Here is a 26,151-nt window from a genome sequence, read left to right as displayed (position 1 = left end):
TTTGGAGTATTTTTGTACGATCCGAATCTTTATTGTTTCTTCAACGTGTAAGCTGGCTTATTTCTACAGTAATATATGGTGTATATATATTTATATGTATATGGTAATTATCAATGTGTGTATTGTTCTACGCACTTTCAAAACACTTTTCAAAAAAGTTGTTGAGAAGAAATTAAACTGGGACTTTTGCTAAGCCTTTCGGCTTTTAGGTTATACTTTTAACGAGCACAATTGTCTCTGGCCAATAACGTGCGTGCCATTAAAAAATACACACTATAACAGTTAAATGTACCTGCCTGCATTTAAAAAACGTTCAATTGTTGTATCTAAAAAGTGCTGCGGTGTGGTTGGTGGTGTAAATAAATTAAAAAACTACATCTCTATCAAGTGTCTCTCGTTTTGAGCTTACAAATCTACGTTTCGTTATCAAATATAGGGGTGTTTGTATGTGAGGTGTAAGACTACATATTAGCTTTTGGCTATATACAAAGAAAGATCTCTTGTCACTGAAATAGATTGGAAAAGCGCTTATAACTTATTTAGTAGTTGTTTTAATGCAATATAAATTATAACGTCATACTCGACGGATATTTTTGGGCCACTAAATACAAATTAAAAACTTGTTGCCATGATAATTTTGTAGTGAGTAAGCGATACTTTAACGTGCACAATTCTCTTTCAGCGTTTAGAGATCTTTCTGAAAAGGATTTAAGCTCTCGAAATCCGTTAAACGGAATTCCGAGAGGCTTCTTAATATACAAAATATATAGTTTCACATAAAGTCCAAATAGGAGCCTCTACTTCCGCTCTCCTGCTATTCCGTTTTCCATTTTCAGAAGCTGTTGTTGGAGTTGGCGTATGAGGAAAGCGAATTATTCGTTGTTGCCGAGGATGTCGATGATGAGGAGTTTAGATTGGAGCCACTCCCCGCTGGCTTGTCCATGCTGGCCATAATGGACCCCAGCAGGTCCACATTTTTCTTGGTCGTCCCTTTTGCAATTGAGACGCGATTTCCGCCCGTTGTCCCTGCGATTATGATCTTGTGCGAGGGCAAACTAATGGTTTTGTAGGTGGGTTTTAGTGGGGATGCTGTGGCCGCTATGGGCACTACGTTGCCACTACTATTGGTGTTTGGCGGCGGAGGTGGAGGTGGTGGTGCTGTTATCCGTGAAGGCGGCAATGGCGGCAAGGGTGGCAGAACCACTGACATTCTGTTGAGAGGATTCAAAGAGGCTGGGAGAACCACCTTTACTATTTGAGTGGGTGGTGGAGGAGGTGGAGCAGCTGCCAGCGGTAGCGGTGGTGGGTGGAGCACAGATAGTGGTATGGGAAGGGGAGCAGGTGTGGGTGGTGCAGGAGATGCAGAAGTTAAAAACGCATTCGAAGCAACAGCTGGGGTTGGTTCCTTGGGAATCGGTATGTCCATCTCCACAATCTCCTCCGCACACACTTCGGTCACCTCCTCCTCGTGATCCACGACCAGTTGCGGAGTGCTCTCCACAATCAGCTCGTTGGCGACATCCTGAATTGGATCTGGCGGTGGCGGCGGAGGCGGTGGTGGCGCTGCTGCCGATAAAACCGAACTGGAGGTACTGTTATCACTTTTGCAATCGGACACTATCTTCATTTGGATCTTTATCTCCGGTTCCTTTTGGTTGAGGCGATGAATGAATGGCGTCTGAGGCACAAGTGGCGGTGGCAGTCCGGACAAGATGGGTGGTGCAGCAGCAACAGGAAGAGTAGGAACAGGCAGTGGTGCAGGAGCAGATATGGGTGTAAGTATAGGTTTAGGTGTAGACGCAACTGAGTTAACAACAGATGGAGAACTTTGAGCCGTGTCATTGCTTAAACGGAGAATTTTAGCAGGCGAAGGCTCGCTTATGGAGGAAGTCTTCGCTGGTGCAGTATGCTTCTTCGGCGTTGCTTCACTCCTCCTTTCTTTTTCCTTGTCTTTGTCTCGTTCCTTTTCCTTTTCTCTACCTTTCTCCCTAATCTTTTCCTTATCCTTATCCTTTTTGGGCTTTTCCTTTTCCGGAGTTCCCACAACCGCCGCTTTGGTCAGCTTATATGTGTGCTCCAGCACCATTTTACGCATATCAATTTTGGAGTCATCCTTGTTGTTCTTTTTTTTGGGCGTACTAGCCCCACTGGAGCTGCTCTGACTGCTACTGTTGCTTTCCTGATTTTGATTTGGAGAGGCACTTCCTGCAGGTGGCTGATCGTCAATGCTGCTCTCGCTAGATCGCCGCTCCTTGCCATCGAGGTCAATAAGTTTCTTCTTTGTCCTGCCATCATGCGCCCGCTTTGAAGGCGTCTTCTTGCCACATTCATCGAGGCTAATTGGATTAGGCAAAATCGTTTGCTTCTCCTTATAGTGTGGCGTTTCGGCCAGTACAGGGTTATTCTTCTCGTTGATCACCTCTTGACCAGGATAATACTGTCGTAAGCGCAGGTGCCAAGCTGTAGAAAGCAAAATATTATTTTTAGATTTCAGCAACTTTATCTCATCTTACCTATGCTCGTCACCGCCGTCACAGTGCGAAACTGGTGGATAATGTTGCGGGGTAGGAAGTATATATCGTTGTCGCATAGTTGAATGCGAGCATAGCGGACGCCTTCGCGACGTAGCTGATTCAGTTTAGCGTCCTCGATCCACTGCACACACTGCGAGATCGGGGGCTCGTGCAGGTCCAGCTGCAGCATTTCCACCATTGTGTTGAAGTCCTGGGCGGCAAAAGCAACCACGTCCTTGGTTATGCGATTCTGCGAGTACGCTTGTCCACAGTGCACAGCTTTTAGTATGCCTGAAAAAAGAAAATATAACAGGAAAAGACGATTAGACAACTTCAAGGAAGCTTATTAAGCAGGGGCAGCTCACCAACTGCAGCGGTGGTGATGCGCTCGTGGCCATGGCCTACATGATCTGCATGCGCCTTGGTTCGATCCTCGATCATGGTCTCACGGGCCTCCGACAAGCGCGGTAGATATTGAAGATTTCGCAGCTCATTGATGCGAGTTCTAGTTGGAATACAACATTTTGAATTTAATGTTTATAATTAAATTTTTTACAAGGCTACTAACCTCTGTCTTTTAAGCGGAGTCTTGCTATTCAGCTCTGCAGTGGGCACTAGCTGTTCTCCAGCGCGTATCCAGAGGATGGGTCCATCGTTCGACTGACGTGGGTCCGTTTGGAGAATGGAATTACAAGCCCAAGGCATGGTCTGGAAAATAAATATAAAGTCAGGCTTGCACCTTTTGTTAAACCTTAGTAACAATACCTTTCGCAAAAATGGATTCATTTCAATGCGTCCCAAAAGATCCGGAAAGTAACCGCCCACTTCTTCATGAACTTTACCAACCAGACTGATCTGATGCAAAGGCCCATATCGAAAGGTTCCTTGGCAATAGTTACGAACCACCTAAAGAAAGGAACGAACAAACATTATATATCCAAGAATGATTTTTAAACTAGTTATGTTTGCTTACTTGCTCATTGTATTGCGACATCGTGCACGTCTCGATGTCCGAGTTCCGTCCAAGAACTCCGGCCTTAACTGTCAGCGTTGAGTAGTTCTCCGCCATGTGCTCGAGCAGGTCGGGCAGATATCGGGCCGAATCGTGGACTATGCCCATTACATGGTGAGCGTAGCCCTGTTCGTCCTCGGCAAAGCATACCTCAAAAAACTCGTCCACAAGCTCCTCCATTTCGTCCGCCGGCAATGCATCGATTTCATGCTGATACAGGTGAACAATGGATGCCCCACCGTTAGGATATTGCTCCACCTGGAAGTAGCAGCCGTACTTGAGATGCTCCAAGCCAGCTGGTGCTTTTCGGTTGGGCTTCGGCGGCAAGCTCTGAACAGTTTGCCAAGGACCAGATACCGGAGCATGTTGCAGGCACTGAACTCCCACACTGGTTCGCCGTATTTTTGAGCGCTTGTAGCACTTTGAGCAATCTCGAGATGAGGATGACGAGGACGAGTGGCGTGAGGATGACGACGAGGAACTCTTGTGATGATTGCTGGAAGATGAAGAGGATGATGATGACGTGTACGGCTTGCGGTTGCTGCTGCTCTGGCTGGAGGAATGATTGCTGAGAGAGTTTGATCCAGAACTAGTCTTCGGTGCCGGCGATGGCATTAGCTTGGAATTGGAGCTTTTGTCTCCGAAGTTTAGCTGTCTGGTGACTTCCTCGCGGGTTTTCCCTACCGCGTCGCCATTTACCAATGGCTTGGCTGGTTCTCCCTTCGATTCCGTTTTGATTTCCGCTTCAGTTTTGATGAGGTTACTAAGTACTGGTGATGGTTCTGCTTCCGTTTCTAGTTTAATTTCCACTGGTTCCTTTTTAATGGTCTCCTCCACTTTGATTTGCTGCTCGAGGGCGGCAGCCACCGCCTGAGGCAAAACCTGGTCTTGCCCTGGGTCCTTCGACTTGGTGGAGCTGTTTTGGCTGCTCCGGCTACTATCGGAACTCCGGCGCCGATGCGAGTGCGAGGAGGAACTGGATGACGAGGAGGTTATCTGTGAAGATAGAAAGGAAAAAGTTTAAAATGCTAGTTTGTTTTACCATAAACATGGATGAACAGCTGTGCAAACTTCTTTTTATTGAGTGCAACGGTTTGCTTTGCTCTATGTAAACAACTGCGGTCAGAATGTTTAACATATATGTAACAAGAAATAAACAGAAATGAGACTCTATATTTAAGATCTCGTCTCTCGTTATCAGTGTTTTCTTGGAAATGAAACAAGTGGTTCTTGGTATACCACTTTGGTGTTCAAGCGACACTTTGTAGGAAAAGTTTTATCAATAATTTTGCTAATCGTTTTCTTAAAACGAAAACACAAATATGGATGTGCTCTCCACTCTTGGAAATAGTTCAAGGTGGATACTACAAAATACTGTGATATGCTTTTGTAATCTACTAAGAATTATTCAGTAAATTATTGAGCAAATCGGAGATCTTATGGAATAGCTATGTATAATTATTCTGACCGTGGCAGGTTGCATTCTAAATTTCTGTAGCCTTTCCCATATCTCACCTTCTCCCGATCGCGTTCCCTTTCCCTGTCCCTATCACTGCGATGATACTTCTTCTCCTTGCTGCGCGATGAGCTGGACTTGAAGTCGCTCTCCTTGGAAGATTTGGAGCTGCTCTCGCGGTTCCTGTCTCGTTCTCTTTCTCTTTCTCGCTCCCGTTCCCGTTCCCTCTCCCGATCTCTCTCCTTGTCCCGATCCTTGCTAATGCTGCTGCTGTTGCTGATGCGACGATTCTTATCGTCATCCTTCTCCTTATCTTTCTTCTTCTTCTTGTGGTTGCGCTCTTCTGTGGGTGGTGGGTGGCATTGTAAATCACATTAGTTGGCATTGGGTTTGTTTTTTATGAATTTCGTTTTACTTTACCTGTCTTCTCGTCCGAGTTTGTGGTTGTTATTGTTGTCTCTGCCAAGACATTTGTTGTTGTTGGTGTTGGTGTAGCTTCTGCCTCTGCAGTTGTCGGTTTTGCTAGTACTACTACTGCTGCTGCTTCTTCTTCTTCTTTAGCTGCTGCTGGCTTTGTTATTGCATTTGTTGTGTTATTTGCATTCCCACCGCCTGACTGCAATTGTTGTAGCTGGTGTATGGGTATGCTGTTTGTGTTGCTGTTTGCAGTTGTAGTTGGTTTTGCTTCTGCTGGGGTATTTATTTTTGTTGCCGTCTCCTCTGCGCTTGTAGTTGTTGGAATGGCATTTCCGCGGGCATTTGCGTTGTTGTTTTCCACTGAAAGAGCCGCCGCCTCGTTGTTTACTCCCTTTCCAGGCGTTTCCCGCTCTTCCAGTCTTTTGCCTTCCAGTTTTTCGGCATTTTCCATCTGCTCCTTTGACTCCTTGGCCAAATCCTTACTGCCGTTGGCCAGTTCTACATTATTTTCCCCACCTCGAGTGTTCTCCATGTGTATGTGTGTGTGGTGGCTCACACAATCTCTCGTGTGCGTGTATGCTGCCTGCGCCTGTGTTGAATATCGATCAGTCGGCCGTCTACGTGACGCCTCTCAGCTAGCCGTGTTTTTTTTATCTTTCGCTTCCCGTTTGCAATTCACCCGCACTCTCCGCCGCGGGGATTTTCATTCGGCTAGCAGAATTTCCGCAGCGGCGTTTTCATCAATTCGCGAATTCGCGTTTTTTTTGTTCTAGAAGCTAGAGCTGAACACAAATCGATTTTATTTGACTCTATCGATGTTGGAAAAAGTGTCACATCGATATTTCCCCATCTTCTATCGATTGTTTTTTTTGGTATATTATTGTTCAATTGATTTCTTTGGGCGACATTATTTAAATCTTAATTTAAGGAATGCAAGCAAAAATTGCGTAAAATTAATTCTTTAGAACTAAATAAAAATATTTTAGAAGCTGGAATCCAAATTTTGATAATTATAAATACATGCTATTTAAATACTGAAAATATACCCGAAATTTCAAATCAAGGCGCGAAAAATTTAAATGTAAAAGAAAGCCTATTCCCTATTAACATTGTTTTTATTTCAAACAAATGTATAAACAATTAATAAAGTAAAAAATATATATATGCACAATTTCTATGCCTTTTTTGGCTTCTTTTCAGCCGCCTCCCGCTTGTAAACATCGCTTACTAATTTCGGCATCTTCCCCAAATAATCAATTATTTGCATTTCCTCCTTGAGAGTGTTCAGATACATGCGCTGAATTTTCCTTACAATAGGCTGAATTACTTTGGTGGAAACGATATCATCAGCACTGATACCAAGGTCAACGACTTCCATAATATCCAGGTCCTCAGAAGTCGTTCTAGTTGATAGGGGTTCTGCGGGAATTGCGTCTTCTTCTTCAGGATGAGAATTTGGTTTAGAATCTAGGCTCTTTTTCGGCTTATTTTTTCCACCAGATAAAATCTGCTCCTTTTTAACCTTTACTTCTACATCAAATTCATCCAAAGCCTCTTGGAGTTCAATTTGCGATCGAACTGCTGCTCTGAGATCGTCACCACTCTTAGAACTAATCACGGTTGTTTGGAAGGCTTTCGATTTCGAATCTCTGGAGGATAGATCGTTGCCAGAAAGCGGATACTGTTGCTTGAATCGATTTCCTACAGCCTCACACTGAGCCTTGACTGCTTCAAGGTAGTTATAGGGCTCTTTCTTATGAGGTACATGGATACATCGAGCTTTGACTTTCTTCTCTCCTCCCTCGCCGCTTCCGTGATCACTTCCACTAGATGGAGGCGCTTTAAAAGTCGGGTTTTTGTAAAAAAAGCTATCACCTCCGCCCTGCTCATTGAAAGGGATTTGAAAATCAGGTGCCTGCGGAGATTGTTTGTTAGGTTCCTTCACAACCCTCGAGTTTGTCAGCTGGCGAGGACTCTGCTGAGCATTTTAAATAAACAAACGTGGCAATAAAAAAATATGTTGTTAAAATATTTTTACCTTATTATAATTTAACTGCTGACAGTAACCATGGCAATATTTATTGGATAGGGGATCTTGAACACCTAAAATTCGGTGACCACAATTAATAGCGCAGTGATGATCTTGACGTTGATATCTTAAATGATCAAAATGGTTTTCAGGTTTTGCCTGATGCTTTTCCACTGGAATTGTTCTTTTGCAAGTCTGCGGTATGGTTTCGGTTGGACTTGTCCTCTCCACATGCAAACGACCATCGACCTCCCTATGACCAAATTGGCCATGCTTGTTGTTCTCTTTTAGTGGCTATTAAAATTAATTGTACATTTATGAGGCTTACGTTTTTATTTTAAAATCTTACCGATGGATATTTCGACCCATAGAAATGTTCACGAAGCTCCTTACGATATTTATTATCCCTATCCATCGATCGAGCGTAGAATTAAGTAATCTATTGAATCGCTGGTAGTTTATTTAGTAATGTTTCCATCTGACACCTATATCCCAGAATGAAAACGAACGAAATTTTTTAAGCAAACCCGCTGGATAAATAAATTTTATTTCGTACACATTATTCATGTAGATTTCTTTTCCCAAAAAATAAAGATGTTTTTTTAAAGAGTAACTGTTTCCATATATCGTTCAAAGGATCTCGTGATTATTGTGTGATCCGGTGCCAAATGTGTATCCGCCATTACAGCCAATCTATATTTGTCCCCAAAGCGATGCAGATTTAAGGAAAGACAGGTCTTTGACTGCGGAGGACGGAATAGTAGGACATCCTGCACTTTCTGACCCCAGGCAGATTGAAACTCGTCAGTGGCTCCATAAATCTCAGTAATTGTGATGGGGAAGTTGTACGAGAAAAAGTTTATAAAGATTTTCGTGATTACATGAGGTAGAAGGCAAGTAAGAAGACTGTGTTTCGTTTGTCCAATCGATGCTAGATATATCATAATCTGTTGCTTTCTGATTCTTTCAACTATCTGATGAAGTTCCTTGGCATGGTCTGCGTCGGGCTTTCTTAATGGCAACTGCAGAAACACAACCCCGCCGATATTTTCAGTTTTATCCCCACTGCGATCTGTAAAGTATCCTTTATCAATGGTTCTGCAAGTGGTGTTTAAGAAATTGGGGACTTTTAGATCTCCTGAAAATGTTTCGAAATAATCGTGAACAGCTCCTGCTAGGCAGGTTAAACTGAAATCGGATTCTCTGAGATCGTTGCTAAATTTACCCTGGTTTCGAGTCCTAAGTTGAACGCCACTTAATGATCTTCCAAAGGAGACAATTTTTCTGCCTGCATATGATTTTTTATGCAGAATATTCAACTCCTTTGTGGGCTGCTCAATAAGGACTTCGTAAATGTTCCTTGGAGCCTGGAAAAGCTCCCAGAGAATTTTGAAAAACTCCAATTGGGCGTAAAGCAAGAGGGGTACGTATAAATGAAGTCTGGCACAATAGGTTGAAGTATAGGAAGTATGTCCCTTAATCAAGACATCGCCGAAAGCGAAAAATTCACAGTAAACGTGGTAGGGTAAGAGTAAAACATGATTTAGATTTAGGCGCCAAAGGAATCGGGTCCACACCTTGGCCAAATTGGTTGGCTGCAAACTGTTATAGATGGCATTTCTGGCCACCCACCAACTGAGATTCCTCTGTTCTAGTTCACGATTTAAAAGCAATCGTATTGTTTGAAAACGACCGACTTCATTTCGATAGCTTACCGAACGCCTTTTGAGTTTCTTGAGCATGGAACGACTACGAATGTAACCCAAAATCACGTTTACCAGGACAATTACCACCAAGGAAGCCAACTGACTGAGGTTTCTCACTTGCACACTAGACGAAGAGCCATCGGGAGTTTCCAGAGATTCAAATTCGTAGATGAATTTCTGCCAGCGGCAGATGACCAAATGAATTATGTGATTTATCAGTCGGCTGATGTGTTCGGGTTTTCGTACAAAGTGAGACAGTTGTTGATTGGAACTCTGACCCAATCCGTCGTTTAGAGTCATTAAGGTTTTCTTTTGCGGCTCCTGGAGCAGCAGCATCTCACTCACATGCAGATCCTCCTCCTCAGCAATTATCAGGTGATGCAATTTGATGAGAATATAATAGGGTTGAGAGGTATCGGAGTTTGGGATCACAATAACCTGCCACTGGGGAAGATCCGAGGGAATATACTTGGTGGCCAGTTCACTGACATAATCCTGAATATTCGATTCGTTGACTGGGCGTCCTCGGTATTTGTGGGTGCTCAGTAGGACGTGATTGTTGATATTGAAGCCACTTCAGAGAAATCCAAGTTGTCAAATTAATATATAAACATGTGTTGTTTAACTGTATCACTTACCTACTATCATTTACCCACGCATAATGCCCCCAACAAGTGACGAGTTTCTGACGCAGTTTGGGAAACCTCAGCAACCCAGTCTTATCCCTCAGATCAGTCAGATTTTGGGAATAGGACATCTTGATCCTCTCGAAGTCGCAATTTCCCTCCACTTGGAGCAGAAAGTGAAATACACCCGCGTTCTTCGGCGTGTCGATTAAAGTCCGGATCTTCTTGGACTTTGAGATAGTGAGATTCGGGTACTTGATGCTCAGTACATAATTGGATAGTTCGTTGGTAAAGTGAGCGCCTGAAAACATTAAATGTTAATTCATGTTGAATTGATTTTATTTGCGTGTTAACTAAAGTGGACTTCTAAAATCTCGCTGTCAAAAACACCCCAATAAATGCTGCAATTTAGGAAATGAAAACAAAATAAAAAAAATATTATTAGAGGAATTCCCGAATATTATATACCTTTGAAAATTAAAGTAAATAAAACATGAATGAGATTTAATCTTTATACACTTTCTGTATACCAATTCCGGGAACATTCTGCTAAGTAAGTACAAATTACGTATACGCTCAATGTCTTACTACCCTGAGATTAAAAAATTTGATTTTGATGACTTTTTTTTGGGGGCCCCAAAATGTTTGCCTTTGGGCTGATTAAATTAATCAATCCACCAGTCTTCCCCACAGAAATATGCCATCATTCCCAGCGATTACCGGGTATCAAGAGGCAAAGACTGGCCTTATCACTGCCCATTTTTATGAGTAATTCAGTTGGTCAAGGTTCGCTGGTCCGCTTGTCTGGGTTCCGCAAAGGTGCAACAGGTAATCTGTATTATTTATAAACAAAAAGCTTATCTCTAGCACTTTCTCTCGTACTCTCGCGCTTTCTCTCCCAGAATCCCATCAATCTCATGGTTCTCCATTAATGGCCGATCCTTTGGCTGACTGCGAAACGGTTAATCAACCCATGGATCGTTTATTTATATAGCCGGCCCCTTTTGAAGTTAGTGATTTATGTGGCTTATCAGTGGGGCAGCGCGTGTCGCGGATCGGTGATTATCGATCACTGCTGGGGATATTTCGAACACTTACAGAGGAACGATAACAGCAATATAGGCACTAGCATCACAGCGATCACAAAGCAGAGCAGGGTCTTCAGCAGCGATTTCAATTCCTGCCAGAAACTATAGAATGCACAGTTAGTAGTAAGGAAACTTATTTTTTTTGTTGACCACTAAAAATCTGAATAACGTTACCTTTCCATTTTGTCTGATTCACAGAAAGCAATAGAAAGAAATTGATTTCTAAGTTATATTTAGTATAGCTGCACTATATAGTATGTACACCTCCGATTCTTTGATCTGTCTTTGTTTTTTTCGAGCAGCTCACACGTTCGATTCTCCCAATGTTTCCGACTCAACTGATCATTGTAGACGAAGCTTCATAATTGGCTTCGCTTTATTGAGCGGCTTATCAGCAAATCGAAGGCGGTCGCTCTTCATTTGCACTGCAATAAAAACTGATACGAAATTACCGACGTTATCAAAACAAAACAAAGCTTTAAAATCGAATCATCATTAGTTGCGTAAATATTGTAAAGATAATAAACCTTTATATAAAATGTCCTTATTCCTGCCTCTCAAATATTTCGAGTATAATAAATTTAACAAATTGAAAGTATGGGCATCAACTAGACATTTTTCTGCGTGCATTCTCTCACCTGTTTTGTGAGTATTAGTGACTCTCTGAGCCAGTTCCGTGAACTTTTGTCGCCTCTGCAAAGGATGTGCACGCAGTCTCTCACGCTCAGTCACTTTCTCTCCTTTCTCCGCTCACGAATTCATTTTTTTGGCTTTTCAGGCTCAGTCGTTTGCTGGCTTTCGACTCTGTCGGTTCGTCGGCTTTTCCGGACTTTCCCTGCTCTCACTTCTGTGTTGGTGTCGCGTTCTTTCGACGTCCGTTCTGCTGCTTTGCATTCAAGCGCCCCCCGACCAGCCACGCCCCCCAATCGCCCCAATATTATCTCCGACGTGCGACTGTGTGAGTGTTTTAGCAAATGTTGAAAGGCAGTAGAAACGGCAGTAAAGGCAGCATGGCCCAAATGGTAGGGCGAGGGGCGCGGTGGTTGGCAAATGAAAAGCCCGTGGAAAGCCGTGCATACTGAGTAATGATTTTCGTGCGAGTGTGTGAAAATGAAAATTGTTTTGCTGCGCGTGTTAAATAAAAAACGGAAAAATACATATAGCAACACAAAACAAAAGGTGCGTTAAAAAATAGTGCAAAATGCTTAAGGAAAACTAAAACCAAAAATTCGAAACGAAAATAAACCCAGGAAATCACGAATAAAATGCCAGCTTCCCGTTTCACACACACACAGTCGAAAGGAAAACTGAAACCAGATTTTGGCCCATGAATGAACTGACATTAAGTTGGGCAGAAGAGGAAGAAACATCATCACCACCCCCCACCACCCACACACACCAATACCAACAACATCATACACACTCATGTGCACACATAAAAAACAGGCAATTTTCAAAAGATTTTTGCTGGCCAAAAAATAAAAGAAAATAAAAACGTGCCGCGCATTTGGAGGAGAAAACTATACAGAAATACATATACCTGGGAAATAAAAGGTGGGTCAAGTGTAAATTTATTTAACTAGTTGTATACACGAACACACCAATACCGTCCCACCGAATTAACCATCCAACTCCCACAAAAAAATCGTAGCATGCTTTCCAGCGTTTGCCCTTCGCTTGCCCATAAAGTATATCTCTGGTTGTGAGTGTGTGCGTGTGATATAGTTGCCTCCTTCCTGTTGTTGTTGCCGCTGATGTTTGTACATAAAAATAAATTATGGGCATGCCCCTAAAAATAGCAGCAGGAATTACAAGGAGCAAGGATCGCTGGGCTCCTGCAGCAGCATAAATCATTATGTAGCCAAATGTCAATATAACACTTTAGGCCATACACACACACACACAGCCATAGAAAAAGGATACTATGAGAGCAGACTAGCCAAGAACATTTGTGTGTGTGTCAGTCTGCTTGTGTTGGTGCAAGGTTCACCATCTGAATTGGTTCAATTGAACCAAGTTCACTGCTAAATTAAAAATACATTTAGAGATTACTATTTTAATAAAATTTTTGTCAACTAGTGGGATTCATAAGATTTTTGAAAGATATTTGAATATTTCGACCAACTTCAATTTGTATTTCTTTATGGGTATTGTGACCGGTTTTTCATTATATAAAAATTGCCAACTAATTTACCCAAAAATTGATATTAAATTATTCGAAGTAATTAGCACTTCGATTTATGAGGACCAATAATAAGGGGCACTTATTTCAAATGAGAAATGAGAACCCTAATAGGTTTTACCTATAATTAAGCGTACCTACTTATTATTGGGTAGTAGTTTATTAGTTCACTGAACTTTTACTTGCAAACGTGCTTATTATAATTGAAAGTTGGTGAATACTTTATGTCCAATAATAATCCAATTTTTTTGTACGTTTATAAAATATTTACAAACTGTATAACTTATTATGTAAGTAGGAATATTAATTGTATGGTTTGTGGTCTCTTTAATAATTTTTTTTGAAAACATTTAAATAAGATGTAGTCTTGAAAAATCACTTTTGAACTCAAAGTGTTTTAAAACTTACACTGGCACGCTCTCACACACACACTGATACACAGGAAGTGACAGCTAGGAAAATCCTCCGAGAAGAAGAGGAGGAGTCCGAGGAAGAGGAAGCAGATAGGAAACTTTGTCTGTGAAAAATTCAGTCTGCAGCTATTTCACTTCCTTGAAATCCTTCGGCAGCCACAACAAAAACTTTGGTGGCTCTCTCGTTTTTCCGCTCTCCGCCAGTTTTTCCATTTTAATTCCCCCCTCTGTTTTCCTCTCCACGCAGGCGCTTTTCGGCAGCCTCAACTCGTTCTTTCTATTTTTTCCCGTGTTTTTGGCTTGGCTCATTTGTTTATTTTTAGTTTGCTGTCATAGAACCTCATTTTATCCCACCCACACATGTGGATTCTCGGTGTGCGTATGTGGCTGCGATTAAATGGCCGTTAGACGCTTTAAGCCTTATTAATATGCCGAGATATTTGCAAAAGTTCTAAGTTGGCAAAGTCTTCTAATGCTTCTCCCTTTCTAGTTCGCCCCCTTGACTTTTCCCTTTTGCTGGAAATTTTTTTAAAAATAAAACTGGTTCAAGGTCGTTGCTGCCAACGAAACGAGGTTGTTGCACCGCCCGTTTACTACCAATTGGGACACGGCTTAGGGATAATTAAATACAGCCAAGCTTTTAAATTTAAATTTAATTGCTGCAGTAAAAATTTGAAATTCTGGAGTCTGTATAATATTGAGACCTCTAATAGGTAATGGTTTATATCATTTCATTTTTACATAATAGATACTTTAATTTATCAAAAATTTGGTAAAACAAAATCTTCAGTAAATTACCTTTCAATTTTCACATTTTTTAGTTAACCTTATTATTTATTTTTGGTTAGGAAATATTTATTTAATCAATATTACATATTTGTGTTGTTATTAAGCAAGCTAATATTAATCAGTTTATAAACAATAGCTTAGGAATAATTGTTTTACTGAATTTGTACTGTAGTTGATAGCTAGCTGGCGAGTCGGTCAGCGTTTGGGGTCAGTTCGCATTTAATAGCTGTGTTTACGCAGCGGGGAAAAGCGAGGAATGAAAATCCGAACAAAAGTGAAAACGTTGACGGGGGGGAGGGGTGAAAACTAGGGGGTGGGAGCTTAGTAGAACGGGCTGGGGTTGGAGGACCCCTCGCGTGCTGCAACGTCCATGAAATGACGAGGCCTTCTTGCCTTTTTTATGGAGCTCACGTGTCAGGGGACGCCCCGAAAAGCCCAGGTAAAAATGGTTTTACTGGCAAAGCGGGGATGAGGGGGTGTTCGCTTTAGGAATCGCATAAACACATGATATGCTCAACAGACACTCGCACACAAACACACACAAAACACAAAACACATATATGTGTAAACGCTGCGGCCCAGATGGCTAAGTATCCCTGTAGGAGCTTACGTAATCCCGGAACGTGAGCCTTAATCACTTTCTGCTCAAGCTTTGTGGACGGGGGGTAAATCGGCGGCAAAACTGAAGTGGAGTTCGGGCAAGAGTTTCGCATAAGAGGATCATGAGCTGCCACTAGAAGGGGAATCCTTTTTCCATGCCCTGAACGCCTTCTAATTGAAATTTAAGCTGGGGAAGGCATGGTTTTGCATTAAATGGCTTAAATGCTTTATTTATAGCAGAAAGCTGATAATTTAAACAAATTTTTGTAAGAACTAAGTTGGATTTTGTTGGTAAAATATATATTAAATAGTTTAGTACTATATGCAGTTTTCCAAACCATTACATTCATCATGTTTTACCAAATTATTGTAAACTAAATTGAATATAACACATAAGGGGTTTTTCATTTTAAGCACAATATATTATAATAAGGAAATTCAACTGTAAAATCCACTTCCTCTTTCTTCTATTCGCATTTGAAATTCCGAACACTCCCGCCCGGCAAACATTTCATTTCTCCTGTGATTTGGCGTGCCATTACCGTTAGTCACGTGCTCGCACCACTGAACCACCTTACCGCCCATGTCCACCCACTTCCATGCCCATTCCAAAGGGAAGTCCCTGGAGCCAGGACCCGCATTCGGGACTCGTTGTCCTTTTTATGTGTGGCCTGGCAGCCAGGCGCTGCCTTAATTATCCTGGCATTGGTAATTATGCGACACAAAACAGAAGTGGGGACATACATTAAACAGCAGTTTAAAGAGGCGGAGCGAAAATAGGAAAAGAAATAGGAAGGAATTTGCAAGTCACACGGAAAAAAACCTTGGTAAACCTTGTAACCTTACAATGAGTCAAACTGATTTGGAATAAATTAACGCCTTTTCTTAGCGTTCACAATAATTTATTTTATGCAAATATCTCACTTGAACAACCAAAATTGGTTTCATATATTTTAGTATTTATTCTTTACACATTTTTTTTGTGTGCTGAAAAATGCTTGAAAAGTATGCTGCATTTTAATTGAAAATAGCACTCGGGTGTCGCGACCCGGAAACGGAACTTTTGCAGGCGACAGGTGCCGGGCACCTTGCTCCTTTACACCATTTCTCCACTCTTTCCAGGCCCCTTTCCCCTGATGAAATATTCATTTGTAATCGATAATTCCGCAAAAGAGCAAACATAGAGAAACATGCGGCGGCATAATAAGTAGGAAAAGGTCCCAATTTTTCGCTTTCCCCCCCAGTTTTCCCCTGCATTTTCCAGCCGCATTGAATGCCGCCACGAATCGAGGACGATAGTCAACTTGTCTGCATTCAGCAACAACACCACAAAATATAGCCGAAAAAAGCATGAAAAAAATTCCAATAATTTTAGCTAAAATGTATACGCAGCTCGCAAAGGTCCGAGGTCTGTTCGACTTTCGACCCAAGCCATGTTTTATTGTTACAGCTCACTTGGCCGATAAGTTTTCCTGGAAGACCAACTTCGGCTTTGCATTTTTTCAGTCTATAAATATTTCAGCTGGTAAACTTTCGTGCGGGCAAAAGTTAGTTTAAAATGCATAAAGTTTTCGATGTCTTTAAATAGAAATTGATAATATTTTAACCGCTGCTACAACTACAAGCTTATGTTCTTACGTGACCACTCCAATTAAAATAAATGTTATCTTCATTCTGACCGCAACCAAAGCCGTGTTTTGGCTTTAACCACACTTCAACTGGCCTCTTTGCATTGAGAAATCATTATTGTAATCTATATTAAAACCAAATTGCCGTACAACCAGCCCAGCGGCCATAAGCCGGCCGAACGAACCCCATTAAAAATTCTATTAAAAGTTATTTACGGCAACTTTGGTCCATTGAATGCGACAAAAGTTGCACACGACCAGCCAGAGTGTGTGTTTGTGTTTCGGGGGGGCACTCAACTCAAACAAAAAGCAACAAGAACCCCGAAAGCATTGTCTATGCACGTTCATAAATAAGAAATGCAGCCGAGCCCACGTCGAGTGTCCAACCCTTGGAGCGCACCTCTTTCACATCGTAAGCCCCTACTCGGTCGCCCCGAAGCCTGAACGCCAATTCCAATCCCCTTCATTGACAATAAATTTGCATACACAGCACTTGCACTTCCTGCAGACGACGCTGCCTCAAAAACCGGGGGGCGAAAGTCGGAGCCCAACAGGAAGCCAAGTCAGTTTACATGCAGATCAGCATAATTGATTTCAAATTGAGCACTGGCAAAAACGATAATTTATGGTATAAGTAACGAGTATAAGACCTCGTTTAACATAAAAGCTATTTACTACTCATTCTATGGCAATTTAAACAATAATTTATAGTAAGCTGTTTATAGCAATTCAATTTGCAACAAATCTAATAAATCTGTTGCCACTAGCTGAAATCCATTTAAAACCGTAAATTAATATATGTAATTGATAATTAAACTGAAACCAGATTTGTTTTCCAAACCAAATTAAATTAAATGTATCAATAAATTTATTAATTCAATTTAAGGCTAGATTGGTAGTTAAATTTTCAAAAGCAGTTGTTATTATTGGACTTAAAAGTAATCATTTAATTACAAATGTACTCCACAGAAAACACTAAAATGTATGCACTCTATTTAAAGACAACTCCCAAATCTGTCTAATATAAAACTAATATTATCAATTCTTTTGTTTCTGTGTGTGAAATTAAGCGTAAGAATGGGTAACAATGAAGGGGGACTGCAGGTGAAGAGTTTAATGCCTGGAAATCGATGGGCAAATTGGATAAGATAGGGCATGTCCTTTGCGAGAGATGTGCCGACGAGGACTCTCATTAGGCACTCGAGCAGCATCGGGAGATTATGTGCAGCGATAATAGACAGAGATAAGGGCGTAGATAGGGGGCGGGTGTGCTTACAAGGAGGCGTGGCAGAGAAGGGGTTGGGGAAGGGGCTGAAAACCCAGACAAGAGGCTGAGGACATTCGGGCGCTGAAACTAGAGCAAGGACAACACGAACAGCACAACCAACAAAAACTTCACACAAAACTAGAGTAAGAGAGAGGCAGATGGATGGAAGGATATTTGGCCAGAAAGAGAGAGAGCAAATTGTTACATTGCCTGTCCTGTGAGAGGAGCATACCTACACACACACACACAGATGTGATGTGTGCCATTGTGACCCCCATTCTCCGTGCTTCCTGTCCAGCTGCATTTCTCATGTCCCGCTGCTCGGAGTCCTTGTGCTGCTGCTGCTGCTGCTAAAACAACAAGGCGAACAGTGGGAATAGCAGCAGGACAACTGACAACAAGGAGCATAAGCTACCTTCTGCTATGTCCTGATTATGACAGCTCAAGGAAAATGCGGCCGGACAGCTGAAAATTGTTGAAATTCTCAGCGGAGTTGGGCTTTCATGTACCTCGCACATTTACACATTCCCCATGTCTGTGTTAATTGCCAGAGTATTAGTTTGAGTAAGTGTTTGTGTGAGTGACATAAAAAATGTTCAGCAAAATTTCATTGCATACACAAGGGGGCTAAGGGAAATCGAACTGCGAAAAGCGGGGAAAAGTGTAGCGAAGCACACAAAAACCAATTCGATTTAATTTTCAGTTGGTAGCCACATCATCTGGTAGGTAGACTATCGAAGCCTCGCATCAGACGCAATTGAAAATAATAAATTAAACAATGTGGGCTCAAACCTTTAGTTACCCTAATGGGAATTACTGTGATTAATGAATGAGATGAAATAGTTACAGGGGATTATAATGAATAGTATCGCCAATTGGCGCGATTGGATATACTAACACTTTATCTGATTTAACAAAAAAATAAAAAATTGTTAAATGGGAAAGGCACTTATATTGTTTGAAGTATTAAAGTTTTATTTGAATGTTTGTAGGATTAAAAACTTTTACTTCCTTTTCAATGTTTATACCGATTATCGTCATCGTTGTGATTTTTCTGCCTAGCTATTTTCTTATAACACAATAATGTTACCCTTTTCATTTCGTTTAGGCTTATTTTTCTTTATTTTCCCATAAACAAAATTCCTCGAAAAGTGGCCGAGTCCCGCGGACAGGGAAAGTGTATTCAGATTGGCAGCACCCTGGGGGATTTCTTCGCGGCGCGTTTTCACTGCGGCCCACATGGCGTATGAGTGACAGCCAGGCAGTGGCGACGTCAAAGTCGTCGACGACTCATATCAAATTACCGTTATGGTTATGCACAGGCGGGAGTAATGGAATGGAATAGGCAGAGGGTTAGGGGAATAGCGGGGGAAGAGGGGCAGGGGACAGGACATCTAATGAGCGTTGGGGGCAAACCGCTTGGCAGTTATCAATTTCAATAGCATAGCAAATGGAGCGAAGCATTCTGAACACCCATTTGCTTTCGGGTTCTTTTTACGCATGTGGGTATAAAAAAAATATATTTATCTTATGGAAAAAAATATCAGAGACCGAATAAAACTATTCCCCTTTTTTTCTCTTTTGAGAAAATATTAAATATAATATTTGCAAATGAATAAAAACATAATGAATAACTTTGTTTTTTCTTCTCTGCAGCTTCAAAGATAATTAAGAGAGAAAACGAGACAGCGAAGAAGGAGAGAAAGAGACCGAAATACCCGTGGAGAAGGAGAGATAACGAGGAGGAGGGCGCGCAGTTTTTGACAGTTGAGGGGCAACCATCGGTGATGTGGGACACATCCCGCCACGGGCAATGCAACAACCCCAACGTTATATACCGTCTGTATCTGATCTATATGGCACGGACGAGATAGAACTGCTGCTGGACGAGATTCGGGAGCTGGAGCTGGAGCCGGTCTGCTGTCAGCTGGACGATGAGCAGGACTTTGAGATAGCTGGCAGCAGGGCCGGCGAGCTCTCCCACTCGCACTCGCACTCGCTGTCCTTGGAATCCCCCCTCGGCACCTGCACCTCCTGGGACTCCCATGCCAACTACAAGCAGAGGGGCGGACACACCCCCTGCCATGGGGCGTCGCCCTCCACTGTGATCCGCAACACTTGAAATCGCCTACAGGGATTGTGCGCATACTATTGGTGGTAAGCTTGCGGCGGGTCTAATTTAAATGTGCTTCAAACATGTCTGTTTCACAAAAATATTTGTAAAATATTAGACCTCAAAAGTGGCATAAACTAACCTCCCAGTGCCTATATCAATTCCAATTTTAGTCCGATTCCAAAGTGGCACACCTCTAAACATTTCTGATCGCAAATTTGTTCACGTTTCCAGTAGAGTAGTTCAAAACTGATCTTCCATCGGCCCTATCTTTGCCAATTTCAAAGTTTGCCGTTTCCAGATTGTTTTCCAAGTTTCCGATGATGTGCAATAGAAAGCCAATTCTAATTTTAAGTTGAATGCCTCTAATTGTTTATCTTCGCATTTTAAACCGAACTGCCTTGAGTTTTTTAATTTTATGAAACGCATGAACATTTTTCAGAATATGATATTTATTCACCGATTCAAACAATATAAAAAGCACTTAACTATTTACCAGTTATCCTCGGCCGCCTGTCTGGCCTGCGAATGTTCCGCGGGCACCGTACAGGTGGGCCTCTTTCTACTGCCACTCATCGGGCGCCTGAGGCTGATGGTCTTCTGTGCGCTCTTTTCGCTACTCATCACATGTCTCATGCTGTTTCTGGATATATCGCATATAGCGCTCATGTTCCCATTCAATTGGACTAAAGTGGTAAGTGGCAAACATATTTACTTGAAAACCCAAATTAATAAATGTTTAATTCTTGAAACAGAATACGTGGATGTACCTGAGTATTGGTTTGATATTTATTTTGAGCTCCACGCTGCTTGTTCACATGGTGCTCTATGCCACAGAATACACATGGGTATCCAAGCATTCCAAGGACACGCTGCTGGCCACTGGCGTAGGTTCAAAATAAAAAAATTGAGATTAAATCTTAAATATAAATATGTTTCCCAATACAGATAATTGGGTATTTGTGCGCCCTGGAGGCATTTCTTTTGTCGGGCATCGCATCCTGGCCATGGACTCAGTACCGTCAGGTGCCCGACGATGCCAGCGAATTGTTTATCGAGGATCGCGAGATGACGCCGATGAGTCCCATTAATTGTAGCACCGATCTGCAGGCGACGCCATATCATCACAATGGCAATGCAGCCTCATCGGATCTATATAACCAACAACAATCGTCCTATAATCAAAAGCCTTATATACCTGGTGAGAGAAGTGTATATATAATTTGAGATATATGATTTAATTGCGGGAACCTTCTGCAGCCAAACGACCCAATGAGCTCAACAATCAGCGTCCAGCATTGGGTCACACACAAACCGCACGGTCGAAACCCAATCAGCGCTATAGAGAGGGCTACCACTATCACACATCCCGCCAGAGTCCCACTTTCGTGCTGGGCGATGATCAGGGTGCCGGTCCATCCACGTCCCGTTCCAATGATAATTCTAGTGCGTGATAGTTTTTAATTCCTCTGCCAGAAGATCAGCGATGAGAACTCTACCAGACGACCGGGAAAAAGGGAATAACTACAGAGATCTCTCATCAAAAAGAAATTGGAGAAAATTAATTGGAAAGCATGTTGAAGCATTTTGGTCAATGTAAGAAGTGAACAGAAAAACCAAATAAAACAAAATTGTTAATTAGTTTAAAAAACCACAAGCGAAACTCGTCGGGATTAGAAGTTGAGACACCAACAGAGAAAATATTTAAGCAGCCGAGCAAAGCAAACAATAATAAATTTAATATATTGTGTGTGTATGTGTACTAAAAGCCGAGAGAGAAATTTAAAGAATTTAAACCACAAGAAATTTGAAACGAAGATCAACCAGATCAACGCCCATTTGATTAGTTATACGAACACCAAACCTTTAAAGTTGGTCAATGTTGAGCTGTAACTATAGAAAAGAAAATTAAATTGGTAATAATACGGTATCAAGGTAAAGCGAAAATTGCAAGCAAAATTGAAGATTAGAAATTACAATGAGCATGGAAATGGAAATCAACTTGTTATAAACGTAGTTTTGCTTATTTTTTAATAAAAACAAATAATTCAAGAAAAACGAAACAAAAGTCATTTACAAAATGGAGAAGTTTTAGCTTTTCTTTACCAGTTGCTAGTTATTTGCGATATGAAAAACAAATTACTCTATCATAGCAACAAATTTATTGTTTATTTAGACCTTTAAAAATGCATCAAATCAGACTTAAATTTACTTCAGTCCCAGATCCTTTTCAATTGTGTGCGAACACACGGCCATCATCTGGTCCTTTACGCTGACAAAGTTGCGAATAGCAGCGGGCTTTGCTTCTGGCCAACCTGCCAGATCGCGATAGATGGGACGGCAGAACTTCATGCGGAAGTTGGAGTTAGCGAATTCGAGAATCTCGTCCAGACGCTCAATTATTTTGGCGCGAATAATCAAGCGATTCAGACGGAATCGAACTTCGGCGTTTTTGGAATTTTTCAAGTTGTATGTAGATTCCAGAAGTTCAATCTTGCGCTCGGTCAGGTCAACAATGTCCTTGCTCTCGATCAGTTTGCCCAGGAAATCAATAAGCTGGTGAATCGAAACATTCTTCTTGATCTCTTCGCTACCAGACAATTCAGCGACGCTCTTGGTGCTCCAAAGACTGGCCAACTCCTTGGTCACATTAGACAGGGACTCGTCGAATCTAAAATAGATTAAGAAAGTGTTAATAAGACAACACGTTCAGTGTTCAAATTTGTAAAATGTACTTCGGTATGATTGGCGGCATTCCCTCGGTGGTCAGCCACAAGTCCCAGTCGACCGCGCTTAGTTTATCCTTCTTGTCGGTATCAATGAAGTAATCATATAAAGCACTCTTGAAATCATTTGTCTCAATCGATTTGTAGGCGTATTTCTTCAGGTACTCCCTAAGGAAAGGCTCAAACACAGTCGGGCCACCAAACAAATCCTCCAAATACCGCAGGAATGTGGAGCCCTTGTAGTAAGGCACTGATGAGAAGGCATCATCGGGTCCACAATTAGAAAGATCCACCACCAGTTTGGTCAGTTCGGGTGTCTTGTTAAGTTGAGTTCGAAGCTGGACAAATAAAATATAATTTATTAGTGGGAGAGTAATGTAATGGTATTTTTATTGTAAATAGTACTCACACACTCCTGCAGATCAGTGAGATTGCTGAGCATTTTGAAGTCCAGCTCCTTAGCGCCCTGCATTCTACCGACTATCTTTGACTCCACAAAAACGGTGAAGCCTTCGTTCAACCAGAAATGTTCGAAGTTCTTGTTGGTCACCAGGTTTCCAGTCCAACTGTGAGCAATCTCGTGAGCCACAACGTCAGCCAGCGACTTGTCCCCGGCCAACAAAGTTGGGGTTACGAAGGTAAGGCAAGGATTTTCCATGCCACCGTAGGGAAACGATGGGGGCATCACCAGCAGATCGTACTGTTTCCAGACATAAGGACCGCACAATTCAGCGGCAGTTTTCAGCATGGTAGCTGTTTCCGAGAACTCCTCGGCACAGGCATCCACAATGGCTTCCTCTGCCCAAACATTGGAGTTCTCACCTAGCGGCCGCGAAACTAGCTTTCCAATGGCAATGGCTACCAGATAGGCTGGAATTGGAACCTCCTGCTTGAACTGGGTTTTTCCCGCCTCCTTCTTATTGATAAGAGCGCTCATCAAAGCCGTTAATTCACTGGGATGCTCAACTGTGGCGTCGTAGGTGAACTTAACAGCCGGGGTATCCTGGCACGGAATAACCGAGCGAGCATGGATCGCCTGGCACTGGGAGAACATGTAGGGGTGCTCCTTGCCCAAAGTTTGGGTGGGATTCAGCCACTGCAATCCACTGGCGCTGCTCGACGTCTCGTAATCGATGCGAACATTGAGGCTACAAGTGAAGTGTTTCAGATTATTTATGAGCTCCATATATAGATTAGATTATCTATCGCTGTGGTCTCACCTGCCCTTAGCCGTTCCAGATGGCAACTCCAGTGTTAGCTTCTGACCAATATCATCGACGGCATCGCTAATAAAGAAGTTAATCGGCAGCTCACTGCCTCCGGCCAGCAACGAGGCGTTGGTTACATTGATATCGCGCACATCCAGGAGCTTAATAAACAAACAAGAAATTTAAACCAAAAATCTCATGAGTTTGAGAAATTTTCACGACTCGGATTTTCCCTAATTACTCACAATCTTTTCAAGATTAGCAGTCAGCACTTTGAAGCGATGAAGCACACTTCCTTGAATCTTGGTGGCCGCAAAATCCACTTTCCAGTTGAGTACACTATGCTCCGTGGTGATCAAATCCGGTTGCGAATAAGAACTCGGATCTACGGTTCCCAAGCGACCCATATTGCGTTTTTGTATCTGGTAAATCGGGAGCAATTTGTGTGAAGAGCACAAGCCGCGAGTAGAGACTGAAAAATAATTAAAAGTACAAGTTTAAATAACTTCTCTTCTTTCAGCGATAAAGCTTATCGTTAAAGACAATAAAAATCAACCGCAGATAAGCCAAAAGCTGTGGTTTTAGTTTACCCGCAGTATTGTATTGTAATATTATTGTTTTAAATAATTTAGCCCAGTGATGACCGCACTTTTTATTTAGTATATATTTCGAGTCGTAGGCGTCGCCGCCAGAGATGGATACAAAATGAAGCAAAAACAAATGAGATGAATAAATTGCAATTCACTGCCACACAGCCGGTAAATACCAGGGTTGTCAGTAGTCATAAAGTTTGGAAAACAATATCACTGTTATTACCTTAAAAAATGTAAACTTGCATAAAAGGATTTTAATATATTTTTTTTTTATTTTCTAATAATTTTGTTGAAATAAATAAATCAATGCTTTTTATTGTATTTTGACATTTAGCCGCCTGGCATCCCTTTCTGGAAATCATTGCCAACCCAAAAAAGTTTCCTTCTCAAATCGAAGACGTCGACTTGTCGATACCATGTAATTATTTGCTTGATAAAATATTTGATAGTATGTGAAATCTTCCAAAAAAAAAAAAAAAATGAAACCACAATATGTTTTGATTCATATATTGTATTAAACTTAATTACAATGATTTTCAAACAACAAATCAACGCAATACGTAATCCTTTGGATAATCCATTATATTGGGGAAGTTCTCTAGCGTTTCCTTGTCGATATGATCCAGTCGCTGGGGAACTGTTCGCGGTGTGCGAATCTGGTTCGTGACATTCTGCAGGATTTCCTCAGGGACTTGATCATCTGCGAATAAATGCAGCCTTTGCATGGTGTGCCTGCGCTGCAGATTTCCACGCATTGAGTTGTAAACGGCCTTCTTCATCACCATCGTGGGATCCTTTTCGTGAAGCTGCCACGCCAGAGTCCATGAAGCTCCACCAGGATATCCAGTGTGGTGAAAATAAACCCTTTTAACCCACTCGTCTCCGGGTAAAGCGATTTCCCGGGTGTTAATAAGCACTACATGATCTCCGCAGTCATCTGGAAAATTACATTTACGGGTTTTAGTTGGATGACTTGGAGACAACTTGCTTAACCTAAAATTACAATAACCGCTGGTCAGAAAAGGTTTAAAGCTAAATTCTAAATCAGTTGCGATCAAAACAATGGATTTTGAAGGGCTTTTCAGGGAACGCCCACTTTTAGAAATTTAAAATCATTTTTCTGATGAAAAATACATTATTGGAGCCCAACTTTATTTTAATCGCAATCTGGATGGTGTAATAATTACCATTTTCAAATATTCTTTTATTTGTTTTCATTTTTTTACTCCGAGCAGCAACAACAACTAAGAAAACACGCCGGTGATGTAATGATACCCGAAATCACTCAAAAAAGCCGAATCTCGCATAATTTTTACATGTAATCTTAACCAAAAACTATGTCGTTTAATTATACTTACTCATAGGGTGATATATGGGCTTCTGAAGACCCATTAAATGGGTTTTAACCAATTGAGCGGACTCGAATGGATTCTGCCAAGTGCAATCGTAAATGTGCCAAGAGCGTGCGAACGTTGCCCATTGCTGAATTCAACAGAAAACCCTTTGTTAAACAGAAGCAGATTAATGTTTATAGTCTCACGAACCTGTACACGCTTAGCAATAGACATTTTGGTAGATTTTTAATTGAAAATTTTACTTCAAAATAAAATAAATAATTTCTCAGCTGGTGACCAGTCTGACCGTTGCTTGATAAAACAAAGTCGATGTTTATTAAATGTTATCGATGTTTTTGGACACCGGTCAATAATCGGTATATTCACTGCATTATTGATATCAACTATTTTTCCAAGGGTGGCAACGCTAAAGCGGGGAAATATTGGCGCC

General features: G+C 41.6%; 5 protein-coding genes across 10 annotated transcripts; 1 reads left to right on the top strand and 4 right to left on the bottom strand.

Moving 5' to 3' along the window:
* Nucleotides 1-7: 7 nt before the first annotated feature.
* On the bottom strand, nt 8-6,197 carry LOC108096069. The gene is made up of 8 exons (XM_017197430.2): nt 5,402-6,197; nt 5,041-5,324; nt 3,487-4,521; nt 3,279-3,419; nt 3,082-3,221; nt 2,879-3,018; nt 2,514-2,804; nt 8-2,460 (listed from the first exon to the last, which is right to left on the bottom strand). Exons 1-8 carry the CDS (start codon nt 5,928-5,930, stop codon nt 833-835), a joined length of 4,188 nt encoding a protein of 1,395 aa, XP_017052919.2. The 5' UTR covers nt 5,931-6,197; the 3' UTR covers nt 8-832.
* Nucleotides 6,198-6,494: 297 nt separating this feature from the next.
* LOC108096098 lies at nt 6,495-7,943 on the bottom strand. Of its 2 annotated transcripts, none has more exons than XM_017197473.2 (3): nt 7,777-7,943; nt 7,437-7,721; nt 6,495-7,376 (listed from the first exon to the last, which is right to left on the bottom strand). In XM_017197473.2, exons 1-3 carry the CDS (start codon nt 7,840-7,842, stop codon nt 6,573-6,575), a joined length of 1,155 nt encoding a protein of 384 aa, XP_017052962.2. In that variant the 5' UTR covers nt 7,843-7,943; the 3' UTR covers nt 6,495-6,572. The 2 variants fall into 2 exon arrangements, with proteins under 2 accessions (XP_017052962.2, XP_017052963.2); XM_017197474.2 differs by having other exon boundaries at nt 6,495-7,373; nt 7,777-7,942.
* On the bottom strand, nt 7,941-11,162 carry LOC108096097. The gene is made up of 4 exons (XM_017197471.2): nt 11,022-11,162; nt 10,858-10,949; nt 9,772-10,060; nt 7,941-9,707 (listed from the first exon to the last, which is right to left on the bottom strand). Exons 1-4 carry the CDS (start codon nt 11,027-11,029, stop codon nt 8,030-8,032), a joined length of 2,067 nt encoding a protein of 688 aa, XP_017052960.2. The 5' UTR covers nt 11,030-11,162; the 3' UTR covers nt 7,941-8,029.
* An 8,045-nt stretch (nt 11,163-19,207) lies between these two features.
* On the top strand, nt 19,208-21,888 carry LOC108096083. Its single transcript, XM_017197448.2, is given in 7 exon segments — nt 19,208-19,228; nt 19,383-19,804; nt 19,807-19,883; nt 20,339-20,533; nt 20,595-20,726; nt 20,788-21,040; nt 21,100-21,888. Coding segments are annotated over 6 exon segments (1,116 nt in total). The 5' UTR covers nt 19,208-19,228; nt 19,383-19,539; the 3' UTR covers nt 21,294-21,888.
* Nucleotides 21,889-21,984: 96 nt separating this feature from the next.
* Nucleotides 21,985-26,023, bottom strand: LOC108096081 (39S ribosomal protein L13, mitochondrial). Of its 5 annotated transcripts, XM_017197442.2 has the most exons (7): nt 25,911-26,023; nt 25,725-25,848; nt 24,019-24,245; nt 23,786-23,934; nt 22,975-23,713; nt 22,575-22,903; nt 21,985-22,510 (listed from the first exon to the last, which is right to left on the bottom strand). In XM_017197442.2, the coding sequence occupies exons 1-7, from the start codon at nt 25,932-25,934 to the stop codon at nt 22,048-22,050; spliced, it is 2,055 nt and encodes a 684-aa protein (XP_017052931.1). In that variant the 5' UTR covers nt 25,935-26,023; the 3' UTR covers nt 21,985-22,047. The 5 variants fall into 5 exon arrangements, with proteins under 5 accessions (XP_017052931.1, XP_017052934.1, XP_017052933.1 ...); XM_017197445.2 differs by lacking the exons at nt 25,725-25,848; nt 25,911-26,023 and adding an exon at nt 24,590-24,608; XM_017197444.2 differs by lacking the exons at nt 25,725-25,848; nt 25,911-26,023 and adding an exon at nt 24,423-24,526.
* Nucleotides 26,024-26,151: the final 128 nt, after the last annotated feature.

The sequence above is a fragment of the Drosophila ficusphila genome, unplaced genomic scaffold (genome assembly GCF_018152265.1).
Source record: "Drosophila ficusphila isolate 14025-0441.05 unplaced genomic scaffold, ASM1815226v1 contig_127, whole genome shotgun sequence".
In the NCBI taxonomy this organism is placed as follows: domain Eukaryota; kingdom Metazoa; phylum Arthropoda; class Insecta; order Diptera; family Drosophilidae; genus Drosophila; species Drosophila ficusphila.
Note: the sequence above shows the minus strand (reverse complement) of the source record. Positions and strands in the feature narration are given on the sequence as shown.